Source organism: Mobula birostris, chromosome 9 (assembly GCF_030028105.1).
Source record: "Mobula birostris isolate sMobBir1 chromosome 9, sMobBir1.hap1, whole genome shotgun sequence".
In the NCBI taxonomy this organism is placed as follows: domain Eukaryota; kingdom Metazoa; phylum Chordata; class Chondrichthyes; order Myliobatiformes; family Myliobatidae; genus Mobula; species Mobula birostris.
In genome coordinates this window covers 131,876,918-131,898,879 of record NC_092378.1, presented here as the reverse complement: position 1 = coordinate 131,898,879, position 21,962 = coordinate 131,876,918, and the positions used below count along the sequence as shown (strand labels likewise).

The following is a 21,962-nucleotide window of genomic DNA, read 5'->3' as shown; positions in this document are numbered from 1 at the left end:
ATAAAGAGGCCTTAAAGTAAGATCAATGGTTGTAGGAAACATCTCAATGATGAGCAAGTTAGTGTAGTTATCCCCTTTTATTCAAGCTTGATGGTTGAGGGGTAGTAACAGTTCTTGAACCTGGTGGTGTGAACCCTGAGGCTCTTGTACCTTCTGCCCCATGGCAGCAGTGAGAGGAGAGCATGACCTGGGTGGTGGGGATATCTGATGATGGATACTGCTTTCCTGTGACAACATTTCATGTAAGTGTGCTCAATGATGGTTAGGAGGGCTTTACCCATGATGTACTGGGCCAAATCCAGTACCTTTTGTAGGATTTTCTGCTCAAAGGCATTGGTGTTTTCATACCAGGCCATGATGCAGCCAGTCAATACCCTCTCCATTACACATGTATAGAGGTTTATCAAAGTTTTAGATGTCGTGCTGAATCTCCGCAGGCTCCTAAGGAAGTAGAGGTGCTGCTGTGCTTTCTTTGCAATTGCACTTCATGCTGGAAGAACAATGGATTTTATTTAAGATAAATTACACTTCATTGCTACATTTTACTTGCAGCTAGAGTAGCAACACGTCTTTTCTGTGTGAGAGTTTCTCATTCTGGCTGAGCGTAACCATATTTGTACGCAGCTACCTGGAACTGTAAAGATTCTTGTTTCTAATTTGAGAGAGTGAGCAGGGGGCTAGCTTGCAAACTTAGCTCCACAGTTTTACACCAATAATAATTTGGAACTGCTACAGATGTGAAGCCACTGGTAACTGCTTACTAGGTGGGCTGCAACTCAATAGTTAACTTCGGAGATTCAAATCCATTTCCAGATGCTTGCACACAAATCTAGCTTTATACCCCAGTCCAGTACTGAGTAGGTGATGGATTTTTAGAGCTGCCATTTTTTTGAGGCCCTCATTATTTCAACAAAGACAAAAGGAGTCATAAATATAGAAGCTGCTGGAAATAATCTTCAGGTCAGGTCTCATCACTGAAGATAGAACATTTCAGGGAGATTCTCTTTCTGATGACATTGACATTGATTGTAAATATTACTTCTATTTAATTCTCCACTGGTGTTGCTTAACCTGAAAATCACTTCCACGTTTTGTTCTTCTTTTTCTGGCTTTCTGTATTGGTACTATTTACACCTATTCCATGTTAAATGAGCTTCCCCAACCATATTTAATTGTAATAGACAATGTGGTATGACTATTCTATAGAAAAACACTGCACTAAATTTCCCCATAATTTGATCATGCACAACTGATTTAGGATGTTGACTAAACAGTTAATGAAAAGGTAACTGCACCAACAAAGGACAACAGCAGCCTTTGGACTTCAAGTAGTTACATACCTTGGTGTTTATGAAAAAATATTTGCCACCTGCATGCACTGGAATTTTTTTTCCATTTCAGATTCCCTGAGACACAAGAAATTATCTTGATCTGAGCATTTTTTATAAATGCCATAATTGGGGAGTAAGTTACAGTACTGTGCAAAAGTCTTAGGCACATATATACTGCTAGGGAGCCTAAGACTTTTGTACAGTACTGTAGTAATTTTATGTATTGCACTGTAGTGCTGCTGCTGAAAAATTAAATTTCATGACTCATGTGAATATGATAAACCTGATTGTGATATGGGTCTCTGCTGTGGACTGAGAGTGGGAAAGGTGCAGGGAGAGGGGAATCATGGTTGGGAAAAGGGGAAGGGAGCGGGAAGCACCGGTAATAGACCAATTGTTTGGAATCAAATGACCTTGCCTGGTGTCTCAGGGCTGGGTGTGTCTGCATTAATGCCACTCCCTGCCCCTCGCACTCTTTCTCTGCCACCTGTCCCACACCCTTCCCACGGCACTCCACCCTCGCCATTCCCGGCATCCTTTGCCTGATTAACAAACTAGCTATCTGCTCCACGTTGACAAACACAGTACCATGCAACTGATTAAAAAATAGTGAAGAACCAATTAAAAGCTACAGTTTAAAAGTCATATATCTACAATTTGTGATCTTCATCTGAAGGGGACGTGTAACATATATCCATGAGCATGTGAATGACTGGAAGATGTAATCAGTCATAATGTTACCGTAAATGAAAATTAACCAAAACAATAGATATTGGAAACCTAAATAAAGGTATTAATTTGCTATTTTTCTTGCAATTTAAGCTAGACAAGTTGTGCCATTTAACTGTAAAAGGCTAAAAGAAAAAGTATAATTTTGTAGTAGGGTAGTGATGTTCTCCCCATTTGCCCTGAATAACTGGATCCATAATCCAACCATTCAAATAGATGACACGGCCATCATTTCATTACCATTTCTGAGACACGAGTGAGACCATTCAACACACAACTATCTGCAGAGAGAGAAATAGAATTAATGTTTCTAATAACCTTTCTTCATAACTCTCCCAATTCTTCTGTACTCATGAAACTTCCAGACTGCCATGAAAACCCATGTCAAAAACAACTCATTTCCATCAAGGACAGAAATCTGCGTCCTTTACTGGGCCTGGCATAAATATAACTCCAGCGTCATCGTTGACTTTGAGCTGCCCTCCTGAGTGGTTCGGCAAGCCAATTAGTTGTCACTGTCACCTTCTCAAGTTAAATTAAGAATGAACATTGATCTGTGACCTTGTCAGTGACACCCATCTTCAATGAGCTGCTTAAAAAAGTAAAATTCATATATTTATATCATTGAGTACTCTTACTAATTGATGCTGTCCTTTAAGTTGATATTATTCTCCTATCAAATGACATCAAGAATACAGATTTATCTAGTTATAAACTTTTTAATTCATTTTCAAGATCTGGGTGTCACTGGGAAGCTCAGCATTTAGTGTTCATCCGGTTTTTTTTGAGGGTACAAAATGTGCTATTGGTAGAGTTCTAGGATGTACACTCAGTGACAATGAAGCAGTGATAATATATCTGCAAGTCAGGATGGAATCCAATTTATAGGCGAAGCTGTACACAATGGGGCCCTTGTCTTTCTTCGTAGCAGAGATCAAGTGTTGAGGAGGTGCTAACAGAGCAGCCTGGGTCCATAACTGCAGAGCATTTTGTCGATAGTATACATTGCAGCCACTGTCCACCAGTGGTGGAGGATATGAATGCTTGACTGGATGCCGATCACACAGTTTGCTTTGTTCTGCAGGATGTCAAGCTTTTTGAGAGTTATTGATGCTCAGCTCATCCAGGCATTGGAACTATGAAAATACCAGACCGCCACAGACAAACTGGCCAAAGCAATGTTCAGCAGGAAAGTCTCAATTGTAATTCTGATGTCAAAAATCCCTGGATTTTAAGTATTGATATCAGCATTGGGTTTATTAAGTGCATAACTAATTATTCTTTATAAACTGATGCAGGCACAGGATTACCAGGCAACATGCTGAAAGGTGAACATTTAGACTCAAAGGCTGATGTGGAGAGGAAAATAAGTCACTTGAAATGTAACTGAAGAGGATTGCTTTCAATTAGTAGAATGTTACAGGTAAAGAAAATGCTAATTTTTAGGTATGAGTTATTATCAGTAATTTCCAAAGAAACTGAAGAGATAGTTTGGAACATTTTGAAAACCTTTGCTGAGTACAGACATTGTATGGTTAGGTTGAGTTGATCTCCGATCTTGGCAATTCACTTGTAAATGTTTTGTCACCATACGAGGAGTCATCGTCAGTACGCTGTTAATTAACAGCACTGATGATGTCTCCTCGTATGGTGATGAAATGTTTGCAAGTAAATTGCCAAGATGGGAAAACAACTGAGCCCAACCATCAACCACCTGGGCTACACACTTTCTGAATTATTTCCAACAAACACTGTATGCAAAACCATGAACTGTGGTAAAACAGCAAACCAGTGACACCAAGGTCTGTGGTTAATTTACCTAAGCACAGATTTAGATTATTTGATGTGGTGATCCAATCAACTTTCAGCAACTCACAAGCTTTAAGAGGAGCCACCTGCTCAAGAATGAAGGGATCTTCTGATTGGTGTAATGGAAAGTGGGACAAGAAAGCATACTGCCCATAAAATGAATTGAATGCTCAGCCTGAGAACATTCTGCCAACGTCTGCAGGAGATTCAACAAGGTCCCGCAGGCTGCAGTTCAATTATTCTGCTCAGTATTACTTGCCCTTCTTTAAAGAGGATTCCAAGACCCTCAGCAAATGTGAAAGAGCTTTATTAAATTGAGACTGAGGAGCTATAAATCTGCCACAGATATGAGCACAGATTTTAGTAGGTTATAGAACACAGAACAGCATAGCACAGCACAGACCCTTCAGCCCATTATGTTGTGCCAAACTAATTAAATTAATCAAATTCTCAACTAATCTCTGCCTTAAGAATGCCTATCATATCTTTGTCTGCACATTCATGTGATTAACTAAGAGCATCGTGTTCTGTGACAGAGGAAATTCCTGACTGTAATTTGCAAAACATAAATGAAGAAAAAATAGTTTTTATTGTTCTTTTATGCGCTTCAAAGCATAAATTTAGCCAGAGGGGTAAAGAGTTTATGATTCCTCTGTTTTAGACTCAGAACCAATCACATTCAATGAGGGGATGGGTACCTACTTGGAATAGAAATTTTAAAGCAACATGAAGAATATGCAAATCAGTGCCTGATGAGGGGCTCTTTCAGCGTTCTGGGTTAATTTTCCCTTACTCTTAAGAGAAATGTAATGACTCACAGAAGTTTAATGGAGTATAAAGCAGCCAATTAATTCAGGCTTCAAATTAATTTCTCTCGTGGCCATCCAATTTCTTTTGGAAAACCACCGACTGACTGATTCCATCCCATTGGACGACACTGTAGCGTGGCAAAATTGTTTTACAGCATCAGCGATCGCCAGTCGGGGTCTGATTGCTGCCTCCTTTTGTCACGGGTCTGTAGATTTCCCCCTTGACCGCTTGGGTTTTCTCCGGGAGCTCCAGTTTTGCTGCACATTCCAAAGATGTATGGTTAGGGTTAGGGCTAGTGAGCTGTGGGCACTGGAAGTGTAGTAACACAATCCCCAGCACGATCCTCACTGATCTGATTCAACACAAATGACACATTTTACTATATGTTTTGATGTACATGAGATAAAGGTAATCATCATCCTACAGCAGGGATTCCCAAACTGAGGTCCACGGGCCCCTCAGTTAATGGCAAGGGGTGCATGGCATTTAAAAGGTTGGGAACCGCTGGCCTGCAGGCAGCGAGCTGCCAATCATCACCTTTTCCTGAATAACAAAAAGTTAAAGCTGAAGTCCACCCCCAAATCCATCCATCCCTCCCTGCCATCTACTACCCATCAGTTTGAATCTGACTTCAAATCATCCACAGAAGGCAAAAGCTTCCATCTGTTTACTCCACCACCACCCTGCTCTCAAGCTTGTTCTTTAACAAGGGGAATCTTAACATCCAGACTAATACACCCCAAATAACTTCATCCTTGCAACTATTTCAGTAAATCCTTTTGTCACCTTCTCCTTCCCTAAGTATTTTGACCTGAATTGACTGTACTACTCACACAATGACCCAAGCAATGTATTGAACAAGTTCAATATAACCTCGCTGCTTTTATACTTGCTGCTGTGTACAGGTGCAGAACCTCACATGTCAAATGAAGAGCATTTAATGACTCGGGGCCTGTACTCACTGGAATTCATTAGAATGAAGGATGACCTCTTTGAAACCTATCAAATGGTGAAAGGCCTTGATAGAGTGGTTGTGGAGAGGATGTTTCCCATGATGGGAGAGTCTTAAGACCATTGGACACAGAATCGAGGGGATCCTTTTAGGACGGAGATGAGGGGGAATTTCTTTTGCCGGAGAGTGGTGAATCTGTGGAATTCTCTATCACAGGCGGCTGTGGAGGCCAAGTTATTGGGTATATTTAAGACAGAGGTTGATCGATTCTTGATTACATGGGGCATGAAGAGATACGGGGAGAAGGCAGGAGTTTGGGGCTGAGAGGGAAAATTGATCAGCCATTACGAAATGGCGGAGCAGTCTCAATGGGCCAAATGGCCTGTTTCTGCTCCTATATCTTATGGTCTTGTGTTCCTAAACACGTCCCGCCATTTTCACGGATTGCTTCTGTACATCTCTTACAACACTTCATTCAGTCTGCCTTATTTTTCCGTGTTCTTTTTGCCATCATGCATCACTTCACACTTCTCTGTATTAAATTTCACATTCTGCTTATCTCCTCAAGTCATTAACACACATCAAAGAATGGACACAAAAGAATGTGAAATAATTTGATGGACAAGGTTTAATGACTTCTTCATTTCCTTGTAGAAGCCATATTAAACTTTTAACTAGCTTCATTGCTGAAGTAGTGGTGTTTATTTAAGTGTTACGGTGCAAGCTTAAAAGTAATTCAGTGCAATAAGACCAGAATGCCCTGAGAGCAACTGTCAATCAAAAGGTTTGAAACTAGGTATTAGGCCATTGAGATTTCACGGTTGTGTACCAGACTGTCCCCAAAGTGTCACTGTTTGATCTAAGAATTGCCTCAAGGACAGTCATTTTTTGACATTAACACATAAATTGCAATTAATGCATTGTCATTGCATTCTACAATTCACTAACTACATAAAGAAGAAATGAATTGGCCACTTATTAACACAAGAAATTCCTCAGATGCTGGAAATCCAGAGCAACACACTCAAGATGCTGGAGGAACTCAGCAAGCCAGGCAGTATCTATGGAAATGAATAAACAGTTGATGTTTCAGCCCGAGTCCTTTCATCAGGACTGGAAAGGAATTGAGAGGATGCCAGAATTAAAAGATGGGGAAAGGGGAAGAAGGACTCGGTAAAAAGGTGATTGGTGAAGCCAAGTGGGTGGGAAAGGTAAAAGGCTGGAGAAGAAGGAATCTGATGGGATAAAGGGAATAGAAGAGGAGGAAGGGAGGAAGGAAAAAATTACCTGAAGGAGAAACCGATTCTCATGCCTTTAGGTTACAGGCTAAATAGACAGAAATTGAGGTATTGTTCATTCACCCTAAGAGTGGCCTCATCGTGGGAAAAGAGGAGACCATGGGCGACATTATGGGAACGAGGATAGGAATTGAAAAGGTTGCGCACCGTAAATTCCGCTTTTGGCGGATGGAGTGGAGGTGCTCGACAAAGCGATTCCCTAATCTACATCAGGGATCTTTAAGGTAGAGGACGCTGCATCAGGAGCACCGGATACTTTGGACGAGTGAACAGACTCACAGGTGAAGTGTTGCCTCACCTGGAACAACTGCTTGGAGCTCTGTGTGGAGGTAAGGAAGAGGTTAATGGACAGGTATAGCACTTCTGTTGCTTGCAGGGATATGTGCCAGGAGGGAGATTAGTGGGGAGGGACAAATGGGCAAGGAGGTGCAATCTCTGCGGAAAGCAGAGTTGGAGTAAAGATGTGTTTGGTAATAGGATCCCATTGAAGATAGCAGAAGTTGTGGAGAATGAAAGGTTGGATGCTGTGGTTCATGGGGTGGTAGATGAGGACAAGAGGAACTCTGTCACTGTTAAGGTGCCAGAAAGATAGGATGAGCGCAGATGTCTGGGAAATGGAGGAGATGCGGGTGAGGACAGCATCAATGTTGGAGGAAGGCTTGTTCTTTGAGGAAGGAGGACATCTCTGTTGACAAGAGAAAATCTGCAGATGCTGGAAGTCCAAGCACTACACGCAGAATGCTGGAGGAACTCAGCAGGCCAGGCAGCATCTATGGAAAAAGTACAGTCAACGTTTTGGGCCAAGAGCCTTCATCAGGACTCCTGATGAAAGGGCATCTTTGATGTCCTGGAAAGGAATATTTCATCCTGGGAACAGATGTGGCAGAGATGAAGGAACTGAGAAAAGGGAATAGCATTTTTTTTTTTACAGGAGACAGGGTGGGAAGAGCTATAGTCAAGATAGTCATGGAAGTCGATAAGTTTATATAAGATGTTGACAAACAGTTTGTCTCCAGAGATAGAGACAGAGAGATTGAGAAAGGGGAGAGAGGCGTTAGAAATGGACAAGTGGATTTAAGGGCAGGATGGAAGTTGTAGGCAAAGCTGATGAAACTGACAAGCTCAGCATGGGTGCTTGAAGCAGCTTCAAGGTTGATGTAGTGCAGGAAGTGTGGGGGAGCATTAACAAGGAAGGTTTGGAACATAGACTGTACTACATAACCAATGAAAAGGCAGGCATACTGGTGCCCATGGCTACCTCTTGAGTTTGGAGAAAGTGGGAGGAGTGGAAGAGGAAATTGGTGAGGGTGGGGACCAGTTCTGCCAGGTGGATGAGGGTGGTGGTGGCAGGAAATTAGTTGGGTCTTTCGTTGAGAAAGAAGCAGAGAGTTGGCCACTTTCCAATTTTCAATAAGCTGAGTATTTGTAACATGCTTACACACTCTTTCAGCAAACCAAACTATATCACCAGTCATTATATGAATGTTCATATAACTTCCAATCTGGCTATTAATGTTTCAAGATAAAAGTTAATTTGTCCCTTCAAATAAAACACCTTTACTTATGCATGGTTATGCACCAGTTCCTATTTGCCAATAATCCAGCTTTGAAACACCTAAAGATCTGTTCTGATGAAGTACCAGCAATTTAGTACAACTTAATTTCCAAATTATGCCATTAAAATCAATGTTCTGACACTTGATCATTAATGTAAGTGATTTCAAGTACACATTCATGCAAGCACTGGACAACCAGTGAATCAAACTTGGCAAATGAGTAAGAGTGAATGATCTATGTTGTGCATTTAATGCTTCAGTAATATTTGAGTAATACTGTAAACATATTGTTTGATTAAGCATTCTTGTTTGTTTAAATAATTTATTATGGGTTATATGTAAAAGCACATGAATGGCATACAACATTAAGCCACCACGTCATACACGCATGCCTTGCTTAAAGTAAAAACAAAACTAAGACATGACGAAGGGTTCTGGCCCAAAATGTCGACTCATTGTTTCCACTGATGCTGCCCGACCTGCTGAGTTCCTCCAGCGTGTTGTGAGTGTTGCTCTAAGATATGTCCTTCCTGGCTCCATGTTTGCTCACCAGAGTACTAGTGAGTAAAATTTTAAAAAGCGGGAATAGCTGGCTGCATTGGAATAATATACTCGTTCGATCACACAAGAGATAAATGGATATTGTATACTGAATAATTTGACCAGTATTTTAAAGCAAATGAAATAGCCAATGAAAAGGGACTGCAAATTTTGCTGAGTGCATTGGGTGGAAAAGCATAGAGTTTGCTTATAAGTTTGACTGCTCCAACCAAACCAGCTGAAATTAACTTTGTGGATATCATAAAAGTAATGCAGGAACATTTGAAATCAAAACCATTGTTGATTACAGAATGCTTTGGGTTTCATAAGCAAAATCAAAAGGAAGGAGAGTCCATTTCAGCGTATGTGGCTAAAGTAAAGGGGTTGTCTGAATGTTGTCAGTTCAGTGCTGGGCTTAATGTTGCACTGAGAGATAGTTTGTGCAACCTTACAAGAAACTATTCAAAGATGGCTCCTAAATGAAAAGAACAGTTGAAATTGCTGTATCAATGGAAACTGCAGACAGAGATGCAATTGAGCTGCAGTAAGGCATGAACAAAATTGTAATGTCTAAATGGAAACCTGCCTGGCTGAACAAATTGTGCTTCAATTTTACACTCACCAGACCAGTGCAGGTTTAAAGGTGAAACTTACAGAAAATGCTACCAAGTAGGACACGTACAAAGTGTATGTCAGCAGACAAAAATAAATGGACTGCACAGGGAAGAGAAAAAGTCAATTTGCAAGTTACAAAAAGCATTAATCTGCATACTGATAGTGACAAATCTGAGGACAATGAGAGAGACACAGGACTGCATAGCCATGAGATTTACAATGTGAAAATTAACAATAGACAAACAACGTGGCTTACGCCCAAAATGGACGGCAAATTAATTGAAATGGAATTGGCACTGATTTGGCTGTTTCATTCATTCTACAAATTGAGTTTGAACGGCATTTCAAAGATACTGAACTGAAGCCTGCAGTTATCCGACAAAGAATTTATACTGGAGATAAATGTAAATTCTGTGGGAATGACATTCCTGTCTCCATGTGTTTGCTTTCAGTTAGTTTTATGTTTTGGACTTACAAAACATCACAATACAAAGCCCGTTGGAGTAATTAGTATCATGCAGTTTTGAGATAGCAGCAATTCCAGCCTGTCAGATATCTAGAACTGCATTTCATAGTAGTATATTGCAGCTTTTACAATGTTTAGAGGATGCAGATATTCCTTCCTGTACTGTTAAAATTAAAAAAGCCATCAGTGGAGTTCTCTGTTCCCATCCAACCACACATATGCAGAACCCTTTCAGGCATGACATTCTCCAGGGCTCCAGTCTAAAAAGCAGCGGAGTCCCCGATGGAGAGTAGAATTTAGGTCAAAACCTGGCTCCGTGTGTGAAACTTCAGTCAAGCGAACATGAATGTCTTCTATCCCCGTTCCTGTAGCTAGGGGGCAAGTCTGGTAGCATTCAGAGACCACTTTGGGATTCTTCCTAGATGACAGCTAGTTTGCTTCAACAGAAGGCTACACAAGGATAATCGATCTCCAAGGGAATCAAAAGCCCATAAAAAATCATGGCTGCCAAAATCCAAAAGCATACATTGAGTATTCAATCTCTAACTGTTCCCAGGGCTTTGAAGCCCTCACATACTGTAGTTGAGCAGTAGAGTGTTTCTCTGACCTCTGCTTAAGGTGAGAGGGGGTGGTAGGTGGAACAGGTTGCCAGAGGAAGTGGTAGAGATGGGGACAATTGGGGCATTGTAATGACATTTAGAGAAGTGCATGATAGGAAAGGCTTAAGGCAATAAGGCCAGGAAGATCCTTGCTCAGCACGGGCAAGTTAGGCCAAGTGGCCATTTTCTGTGCTACTTAACTCCAGAAAGGAGAGGAAGGCTCTGGAGGGCCAAGAAAGGTGCAGCTTATCTGGGTGAATTGTGTTAATCACTCCAGCCCCAGGCTAACAGATCTGCAGCCTGGACTCTGGATGGATCAGAGCTCTGGTGGGCTTTGAGTGGAACTGCAATAACTTAAGGGCCCTTAACACCAAATTCATTGATAGTTGCTACCGATCTTGCAGAATGACAGCTACAGTGGTAAAATCATTCTTAGATAGCCATATATTTGAACATTTTTGCTAACTCTTGAAGCAATACCAATTAATCAGGATATATGGATACAGGTAACTCCCACCCCCACCCTCCCCCACCACCATTTATGGCAGTCCGGGCAACAAAAATACTCTCTTACAGAATGACTATCAAAAAATCTGGGATATGGAATTAAAGGTCACTTTAATGAAATTTACATGAAAATATTTGAAAGTTTTTTCCAATCTCACATCTTTGATGCTCATGCATATAATATGGCTTTACGTTGCAGAAAATCATAATACAGATATTTTATGAGGAATCCAGATCTCACCTCTGCCACCATCCTCTGTAAGGTGAGGGTCACCTGTGCATCCTGCTCATAGACTAATGGATTCTGGCACCAAGTATAATCATTAATAAAATGCTCACAAAATCAGTTATACTGTCCAATATGGTACGATCACCTAGTGTAACTACACTGGTCCAATGAAATAACGGCCACACATCATACAGATGTCCTTGAAGATTTATTTTTATCTCTCTCTCTGTCTTTCTTCAGCAGACACCATTAAAACTACAAGAAAATAAAGGACATAAAAGGTTTGAAGCATACATCCCTCAGTCTTTTCAAGTCTCTCAAGCTAGTGTCTGCCGATAAACAGGCCCAAAACACATTAGTACAACAGAAGTGTGTTGAAGTCAAATAAAATCACTGAAAACCTATCACACTGTCCATGTAAAGGTACATCAACAACGTTATACACAATATAGAACAAATAAAAACAATTACTGTGTGCGCCTCTTGGACCACATGTAAAGGTGCCAACTGTCCCGTATTAGCCAGGACATCCCGTATATTGGGCTAAAATGGTTTGTCCCATACGGGACCGCCCTTGTCCGGTATTTCCCCCGCTAAGGTAGAGCATTCTTATGAAATCGTTCGTAAGCCGAAATGGCGTAAAGCGCAGAAGCAATTACCATTAATTTATATGGGAAAAATTTGAGCGTTCCCAGACCCAAAAGATAACCTACCAAATCATACCAATAACACATAAAACCTAAAATAACAGTAACATATAGTAAAAGCAGGAATGATACGATAAATACACAGCCTATATAAAGTAGAAATAATGTATGTACAGTGTATCAGAACTGGGAAGATTAAGCCAAAACCGATTTGTAGAAAATAATGGACATGTACACATATGCGCACGTCACGCATGCACACTCAGATGCCCGCGCAAGGCTTCATGGTCATGGTAGTCTTTCTTGGGGTAAACAGAAGTGTCCCGTATTTGACTGCTACTTTTGTCCCTTATTTGGGAGTGAGAAAGTTGGCAACCCTAACCACATGAAGGATATGGTTATTTTAGGGCCATGTGTCTTTCTCTACTTCCATGTTGGTTCTGACCCATAATGCCACAGTCATGTTCTTACTAAACTCTGGTCATGTGACTCATTATCCTCTACATTAAATAAAACCTTAAATAAAAGGTACAACATTTTTAATCAAACACTATTTTAAGATTTAAAAAATCATGAATTTATGACAAAAACATATAGAATAAACATCTCAATGACACATGTCTCTTGAGACAGTTACACCTAGACAGAAACCACAGCTTTGATTATTATTAAGTAGGGTGTATATTTTTAAGACACTGTTAAACAAGTTTTAACAAGCTGAAGACAGTAATATAAGACCAGTGTGCAATGCCAAGTGTGGCTATTGACTATATGTACCAAGTAATTAACTGTAACTAGAGTAGTCACAAATTGTTTCTTGGAGAAGAAAGAGGGAATTGGATTTGCTATGTGGAGCTACTGCTTTAAATTTTCAAATTAACTTGTCAGAACTTGAGAAAGTTTCCGATCTATCCTTCATAATTTACTTTTTATTTTGTTGCTGTTACTTTTTTGTTAAATGTGTGTCTCATTCCAATGAACTTCCAACAAGTACAGTAAATAGTTTCTGTCTCCATCATTCAAAGGGTTTACTTTTTCTGTAGTCTGCCTTCAGAAGTGTAGTCTTGGGTTCTTAACAACCCAGCTTGAGTGAGCTACTCGTCAAGTTTAATGTTGTGTGATATGTTATACCACCTTCCTTGAAATGATGACTGTGTAGGTATCTGAAGATTTCAAAATAAAATAATTTAAAAATAATTAATATTTAAAAAATAAAAATAAAAATAATAAAAGAAATTAAAATTAAAGTTTTAAAATAGTGATATGGGGAGATATTATAGCAACCTTAGGAAATCATCATTTCTTTATGAACATTCTTCAATTCACCTCCAAGAGGACCACAATCTTGTAGGGTTTGGAGGCCTCAATGACTCAGGGAGCTACGTTGGCTGGAGTCGGGGCATTGCGGTTTGACTCTTGGTAGGGTTGCTCATGCCAAGCAGGTCAAAGGATAGTGGCCAGACTGGTCCTCCAGGTCTGGGGGTTCAGATCAGAGCTAACAACCTTGACTGGTCAAAAATAAAGTTATGGAAACAGCAATGAAAAATCCTTCTATATGGAGGACGTACATTACGGCCCAAAACATCAACGGCGTAATGGGCAGTAACTATTCTTCAATTCAAATAAAAAGGGACAAATGCTATCAATAAGAAGCAAGTCATTTTAATCTTTGGAACTAGCACCATCTGATATTTAAAAACAAATAAGGAATTCAAACTCTATTTAAAGCTAATGAAGACCATTAAATGTGCATCTATAACAATTCATCACACCCAGTATACCATGTTGCTTCACTATCTAGTATGGAGTGGCCCATACACAGGATTGGAAAAAGCTGCAGAGAGTTGTAAACTCAGCCAGCTCCTGGGCATTAGCCTCCCTAGCATCAAGGACATCGTCAAAAGGCGATGCCTCAAAAAAGCAGCATCCATCCTAAGTGCTGGGGAATTCGTATAGATCTACTCTCCTTGAATTGTGGAATTGTGATAACTAGTGTAAGAAATGTCAGCGAACAGCAGCTGTCAGCAAGTGTGGGACAAGTGTACATAAGCACAGAAATGCCAAATTTGCCATCATGTTTGACGGAGAAATGCCAACAATTGCAGAACTGTGGACACTTCCTGTAAAGTCCAGTCCATTGATCACTCAGACTTGTTTCAAGTGACAGAGGCATCAGTGATGAACAGATGCTGATTTAAGATAATTTGCAAAAGGGCTGGGGGCAACATAAGCAAAACAAAATAATTTGTGAATTAGATTACTAAGGTGTGGAATGCAAGGTCTGAAACAGATTCAGTATGAACCTTTGATGAAGACGTAGGCACTGTCATGGTTCTGTTTGACTGTTCCCCTTTAACGCTCCTTTCTCCCTGATTATGCCCTAATTTCAATCATTAGATTTCCAATTGCTGCTAGTTTACCTAATTACAGTACACCTGGTTTTCATTAGAGAATGTGAAATAAGTAAGATGGCTTCTCTTTCTCAGGTTGCCAGTTTGTTGGTTTAGTCTCATGTGATACCTCATTCTCTTGTCCGCTTAGAACCGTTAGTTCCAAGTTTAGTTCCAAGTTCTGCTCTAGTTTCAAGATAGTCCCTGTAGATCCCGTCTTCTTGTCAAGATTCCTCCGGTTTGCTGTTCTACGTTCACATCTACGCCAGCATCCCCAACTCAGTTGACGTGCCGGTGTCCTGCACTTGGGTTGTCCTCAGCCGCCCCATGCAACAGAACAAACTGGCCAACATGAACCCAGCGGACACGAATCCTTACTTCTCAGGGCTCCCTACTGGGCTTGCACGATCGGCTGCTCCAGGAAGTCATGGAAAACCTCTGTTCCCTGTCAGCAGACGTAAGGAAGGTCAGTGAACAGGTCGACCAAGTATCCACCCATCTTACCCTGTCAATTCTGGGAACTCCATCTGACCAGCCCAGACAGCCTGTAACGGTGACGCTCGAGGCGTCAACAACACGTCCGCTAAGAGAGCCGCACGTACCTGAAACAGAACCCTACACAGGAGAACTGGGAAAGTGCTGGGCTTTTCTGCTGCAATGCTCCTTGGTGTTCGAGCAGCAGCCATCCACGTATGCCGCGGACAAATCTAAAATAGCTTACACTATGGGGTTGTTGCGAGGAAATGCCTTAGCGTGGGCCAACGCGACTTGGGATAATCAGCCAGAGACCTGCTCTTCCTTCCCCACCTTCATCTCAGAAACAAGGAAGATTTTTGACCATCCCATCTGCAGTAAAGATGCCGCTAAGCGGCTACTCACCCTCCATCAAGGCTCACGTAGTGTTGCAGAATACTCCGTGGAGGTCCGGACACGAGCAGCCGACTCGGGCTGGAATGATGAGGCACTCCAGAAGGTATTCTGGCAAGGCCTCTGTGACAAGGTAAAGGACGAGTTGGCGGCTAGGGATGACACAAACAGCCTGGATTTATTGATCTCCCTAGCCACCAGGCTGGACAACTGACTCTTGAGAACAAGAGAGAGAGAGAACCGGTCGTCTTACTCCTTTGGCCACCCCACGACATGCTTTACCATCTACTCCCAGCCCTAATCTCTCTCCTTCTCCTGCTCCTACTCCTAGAATAGCACCCGGCCCGGCCATTTCCACCACCATGGGGGAGGAACCAATGCAGCTGGGACGGAGCCGTCTTTCTCCCTCAGAGCGACTCCGGAGATTAAGAGCAGGGGATTGTTTCTATTGCGGTCAGTCTGGCCATCTTTGTGCTACCTGTTCCCTTCAGCCAAAAGGGAGGGTTCACCAGTAGAAAGGGGGACCCTGGTGAGTCAGACAACATTCCCTTCTGTCCCCCAATCCCGGATGCAGATCCAAACTACTGTAAGCTACAACCAACAGTCCCTGTCCTTGTCTGCCTTGATATACTCCGGTGCTGGGAGAATCTGTTGGGTGAAAACATAGCTTCCCAGGCTGGAGTTCCTCGGGAGCCGTTGAGTTCCCCTCTGGAAGCCCAGGCACTGGACAGTAGACTTCTGGCCCGAGTCACTCACTGTACCCCACCACTGTCTTTGGTTCCCTATAGTTCTTGGGTACCCCGGTTAAGCCGCCATAATCCTTACATTGATTGGTCCACTGGGAAGATAGTCAGCTGGAGTCCATTTTGTCACGCCACTTGTCTACAGTCAGCCCTTTCCCCTGTAAGAACCACTGCGACTTCATCTGCCGCTGAAACTGCTGACTTATCCAGGGTTCCAGCGGAGTACCACGATCTGGGGCAAGTGTTTAGTAAACAACGCGCCCTCTCCCTGCGTCCACACTGACCGTACGATTGTGCTATTGACCTTCTCCCCGGAGCTCCTCTACCCACCAGTCGGCAGTATAACTTGTCCCGGCCAGAGAGGGAGGCAATGGAAGGTTACATCAGTGAATCTCTTGCGGTGGACATTATCCGACCCTCTTCTTCCCCGGTGGGTGCAGGGTTCTTCTTCGTGGGGAAGAAGGATGGCTCCCTAGGTCCCTGCACCGACTACCGAGGCCTAAATCATGTAACCATAAAGAACAAGTACCCACTGCCTCTTATAAGTTCTGCGTTCGAACCACTTCACGGAGCTGCCATCTTCTCGAAGCTGGACCTACGAAGTGCCCACCATCTGGTCCGAATAAGGGAGGGGGACGAGTGGGAGACGGCATTCAATATCCCTTTAGACCACTTCGAGTACTTGGTCATGCCTTTTGGCCTCACCAACGCCCCCGCAGTTTTTCAAGCCTTGATTAACGATGTACTAAGAGACTTTATTAACTGCTTTGTGTTTGTGTATCTGGATGACATCCTAATCTTTTCCAGCAGTCCCCAGCAACACACTCATCATGTCCGTCAAGTCCTGCAGAGGCTGGGGGAGAATAAATTATTCGTAAAGGCGGAGAAATGGGAATTTCATGTCCCCTCAGTCAGCTTCCTAGGTTATATCATCGAGAGCGGACAGGTGAGAGCTGATCCGGAGAAGATCCGGGCTGTGGCGGAGTGGCCCAAACCCACGGACCGCAAGCAACTCCAACGGTTCCTGGGGTTTGCGAACTTCTATCGCCGGTTCATCAGAAACTACAGTCAGGTGGCGGCTCCTCTGACCCGACTTACCCCAGCTGCCACACCTTTCCTTTGGAACTCCGAGGCGGACTCAGCATTCGCAGAACTAAAGAGGCGTTTCACGTCTGCTCCCATTCTGATTCAACCGGACCCCTCCTGTCAATTCATTGTGGAGGTTGACGCCTCTGACTCGGGTGGGAGCGGTACTGTCCCAACGTTTGGGCCCGGATCAGAAACTACATTCCTGTGCCGTCTTCTCTCGCCGACTGTCTCCCGCTGAACGAAACTACAACGTGGGGAACCAGGAGCTACTGGCAGTCAAACTGGCGTTGGAAGAATGGAGACACTGGTTGGAGGGGGTGGAACACCTGTTCATCATCTGGACAGACCACAAGAACCTTGAATATATCCAGACCGCCAAGCGCCTGAATTCCCGCCAGGCCCATTGGGCATTATTTTTTGGCCGGTTCAGGTTTACCCTCACCTATCGTCCACGGGTCCAAGAACGGGAAGCCCGATGCTCTCTCCCGTCAATACGTTTCCGAGGAGGACCTTCCCAACCTCGAGACCATCCTTCCATCATCCTGTGTAGTGGCTGCCCTCACCTGGGAGATTGAATCCAGAGTCAAAGAGGCCCAACGGATTCAACCTGACCCAGGCATCGGACCTGCCAATCGCCTCTTTGTACTCGATTCTGTTTGATCGCAGGTTCTCCAGTGGGGGCACACTTCTCGTTTTGCCTGCCATCCCGGAATCGGTCGGACTCTGACCCTTCTGGGGAGGTATTTCTGGTGGCCCTCCATGGACGCTGACACTCATTCCGATGTCCCTACTTGTTCTGTCTGCACCCATGGAAGAGCCTCCCATCGGCCACACGCGGGATTGCTTCATCCCTTGCCTGTTCCTGGTCGTCCCTGGTCACACATCGCTCTGGATTTCGTCACTGGGCTACCCCCTTCACGTGGAAACACTGCCGCACTCACTGTGGTGGACTGCTTCTCTAAGTCGGTACATTTTGTAGTCCTCCCTAAACACCCTTCCGCGCAGAAGACCGCAGACCTTCTCGTCACTCATGTTTTCCAACTTCACGGAATTCCTTCAGATATTGTCTCCGACCGGGAACCTCAATTCATTTCACAAGTTTGGAGATCTCTTTGTTGAGCCCTTGGTGCCTCAGTTAGCCTATCGTCCAGTTCTCACCCACAGACCAACGGGCAAACAGAGCGGGTCAACCAGGAGTTGGAGGCGGCGTTACGTTGTATAACAGCCAACAACCCGTCTACCTGGAGCAACCATCTCACGTGGGTAGAATACACCCACAACTCTCTGGTCAGCACCGTGACCGGAAAATCTCCTTTTGAATGCTCTCTGGGTTATCAACCCCCGCTGTTCCCCGCCCAGGAAGAAGAGATTGTGTTGCAGTCAGTCCAAGCCCATATACACAGGTGCAGAAAAATCTGGGAAGACACACGCACTGCCCTGCTTCGCTCAGCCAACCGTAACCGAAAAATTGCCGACCACCTTCATACCCCTGCTTCTGAGTATCGACCTGGGCAGATGGTGTGGCTCTCGTCTAGAGACATTCCCCTCAAGAACAAGCCCAAGAAGCTCGCCCCTCCCCCCCCCCCCCCCCCCCCTTCCTGGGACCTTTCGAGATTAAGAGCATTATCAACCCCGTGGCAATCCGGCTCAAACTAACTACGTCTATGCAGATCCATCCTACATTCCATGTCTCCCAGTTAAAACCAGTTTCTGTCAGTCCCTTGTGCCCTCCGACCGAACCCCCTCCACCCCCCCCCCCCCCGGATCATCGACGTCCATCCAGCATACACCGTCTGGCGATTATTGGATGTCCGCCGTTGGGGCAGGGGCTGCAGTACCTGGTCGACTGAGAGGGGTATGGCCTGGAGGAACGTTCCTGGATTCCCCGTTCCTTCATCCTGGACCCTTTTCTCATCCGGGATTCCATCGGGACCATCCGGACAAGCCTGGGAGATTGCCTGGAGGCTCCCGTTGAGGGAGGGGTACTGTCATGGTCCTGTTTGGCTGTTCCCCTTTAACGCTCCTTTCTCCCTGATTATGCCCTAATTTCAATCATTAGATTTCCAATTACTGCTAGTTTACCTAATTACAGTACACCTGGTTTTCATCAGAGACTGTGAAATAAGTACGATGGCGTCTGTTTCTCAGGTTGCCAGTTTGTTGGTTTAGTCTTGTGTGATACCTCGTTCTCTTGTCCGCTTAGAACCGTTAGTTCTAAGTTTAGTTCCAAGTTCTGCTCTAGTTTCAAGATAGTCCCTGTAGATCCCGTCTCCTTGTCAAGATTCCTCCGGTTTGCTGTTCTACGTTCACGTCTACGCCAGCATCCCCAACTCAGTTGACGTGCCGGTGTCCTGCACTTGGGTTCTCCTCAGTCGCCCCATGCAACAGGCACATACTTGATAGGGAAGGGAGTGCAGGGCTGTGGAAGGAGCGAGGGATATAGAAACATAGAAAACCTACAGCACAATACAGGCCCTTCGGCCCACAAAGTTGTGCTGAACATATCCTTACCTTAGAAATTACTAGGGTTACCCATAGCCATGTATTTTTCTAAGCTCCATGTACCTATCCAGGAGTCTCTTAAAAGACCCTATCATATCCGCCTCCACTACTGTTGCCAGCAGCCCATTCCACGCACTCACCACTCTCTGCGTAAAAAAAAAGAAAAAAAAAAAAAAAAAATTTACCCCTGACATCTCCTGTGTACCTACTCCCCAGCACCTTAAACCTGTGCCCTCTTGTGGCAGCCATTTCAGCCCTGGGAAAAAGCCTCTGACTATCCACACGATCAATGCCTCTCATCATCTTGCACACCTCTATCAGGTCACCCCTATCAGGTCACCTCTCATCCTCCGCTGCTCCAAGGAGAAAAGGCCGAGTCCATTCAACCTGTTTTCATAAGGCATGCTCCCCAATCCAAGCAACATCCTTGTAAATCTCCTCTGCACCATTTCTGTGGTTTCCACATCCTTCCAGGTGACCAGAACTGAGCACAGTACTCCAAGTGGGGTTTGATCAGGGTCCTGTAAAGCTGCAACATTACCTCTCGGCTCCTAAATTCAATTCCATGATTGATGAAGGCCAATACACTGTATGCCTTCTTAACAACAGAGTCAATCTGTGCAGCTGCTTTGAGTGTCCTATGGACTCGGACCCCAAGATCCCTCTGATCCTCCACACTGCCAAGAGTCGTACCATTAGTACTATGTTCTGCCATAATATCAAAATGAACCACTTCACACTTATCTGGGTTGAACTCCATCTGCCACTTTTCAGCCCAGTTTTGCATCCAATCAATGTCCCACTGTAACCTCTGACAGGCCTCCACACTATCCACAACATCCCCAACCTTTGTGTCATCAGCAAACTTACTAACCCATCCCTCCACTTCCTCATCCAGGTCACTTATAAAAATCACGAAGAGTAAGGGTCCGAGAACAGATCCCTGAGGCACACCACTGGTCACCGACCTGCATGCAGAATATCACCCGTCTACAGCCACTCTTTACCTTCTGTGGGCAAGCCAGTTCTGGATCCACAAAGCAATATCCCCTTGGATCCCATGCCTCCTTACTTTCTCAATAAGCCTTGCATGGGGTACCTTATCAAATGCCTTGCTGAAATCCATATACACTACAGCTATTGCTCTTCCTTCACCAATGTGATATCACCCCCAACAGCCAGCATGTGCACAGTGAAACAATGCTACAATTCCAGTGACACTAAATAATTTAGAATTTGCAACTGGTTATACCTCGTCATCTTTTGCAATCAGTAAGCAAAGAATCAGAGAGAGAGAGAGAGGTAACAAATCAGAAGTATAGCAGTGATAAGTGTTTTGTCAACTAGTTACATCATTTTCACATCAAGAGGATCTTGTTACAATTGTGCTTTGCACTGGAGTCAAATCTTCCAACAGAGAAAGTGCCTATGTTACCTTTGATACTATCTTCAGAAATATACTGTCACTATTTCAATCCCAGGCAGGATGTTCAAGATCTTTCTCTCATACCAAATGACGGTCAAAGGATGCTTACCATGATACTACCTGGATTTGAAAACATGCCTTAAGTGAGCAAGTTAGGGCTTTTCTCTTTGAAACAAAAGAGAAAGACAGGTAACTTGACAGAGGTGTGCAAGTTAATAAGAGTCATGGATCGGGTGGGCAGCCAGAGACTCATTCCCAGGACAGAAATGGCTAATACAAGGGAGCATAATTTTAAGGTGATTGGAAGAAATTATAGTGAGGGAATGTCAGAGTTAAGTTCTTCACGCAAAAAGTTGTGGGTGCATGGAATGCCCTGCCAAGGGTGGTCATAGAGGCAGATACATTAGGTGCATTTAAGAAAATCTTCGATAAGCTCATGGATGATAGAAAGATGGAGGGAAGGAGTGGAAAGCACGGCAGTGCCTCTCCTTCCTTAGGAGTTTGCAACGATTCAGCATGGCATCTAAAGTTTTCACAAACTTCTATAGATGTGTAGTAGATAGAATATTGAATGGCCGCATTACAGCTTGGCATGGAAACACCAATGCTCTTGAATGGAAAATCCTACAAAAAGTAGTGGATACGGTCGGTCCATCACAGTAAGGCCCTCCCAACCATTGAGCGCATCTACATGAAATACTATCACAGGAAAGTAGCATCCATCTTTAGGGACTCCCACCACCCAGAACATGCTGCCATCATGAAGAAGGTACGGGAGCTTTTATTACCCCTCAACCATCAGGCTCTTAAACCAAAGGGGATAACTTCACTCAATTTCACTTGCCTCATCATTGAAA

General features: G+C 43.7%; 1 protein-coding gene across 5 annotated transcripts in view; it reads left to right on the top strand.

Moving 5' to 3' along the window:
• Positions 1–21,962, top strand: part of cpped1 (calcineurin-like phosphoesterase domain containing 1) — a 302,901-nt gene that overhangs the window by 189,189 nt on the left and 91,750 nt on the right. Inside the window, exon 4 of one of the 5 annotated variants that reach the window (XM_072268850.1) lies at positions 3,359–3,483. The exons of the other annotated variants lie outside the window; for them this stretch is intronic. Within the exon in view, the coding sequence (XP_072124951.1) occupies positions 3,359–3,450 (92 nt within the window). The 3' untranslated portion in view covers positions 3,451–3,483. The remainder of the gene's footprint in view (positions 1–3,358; positions 3,484–21,962) is intronic. 5 annotated transcript variants of the gene reach the window in all.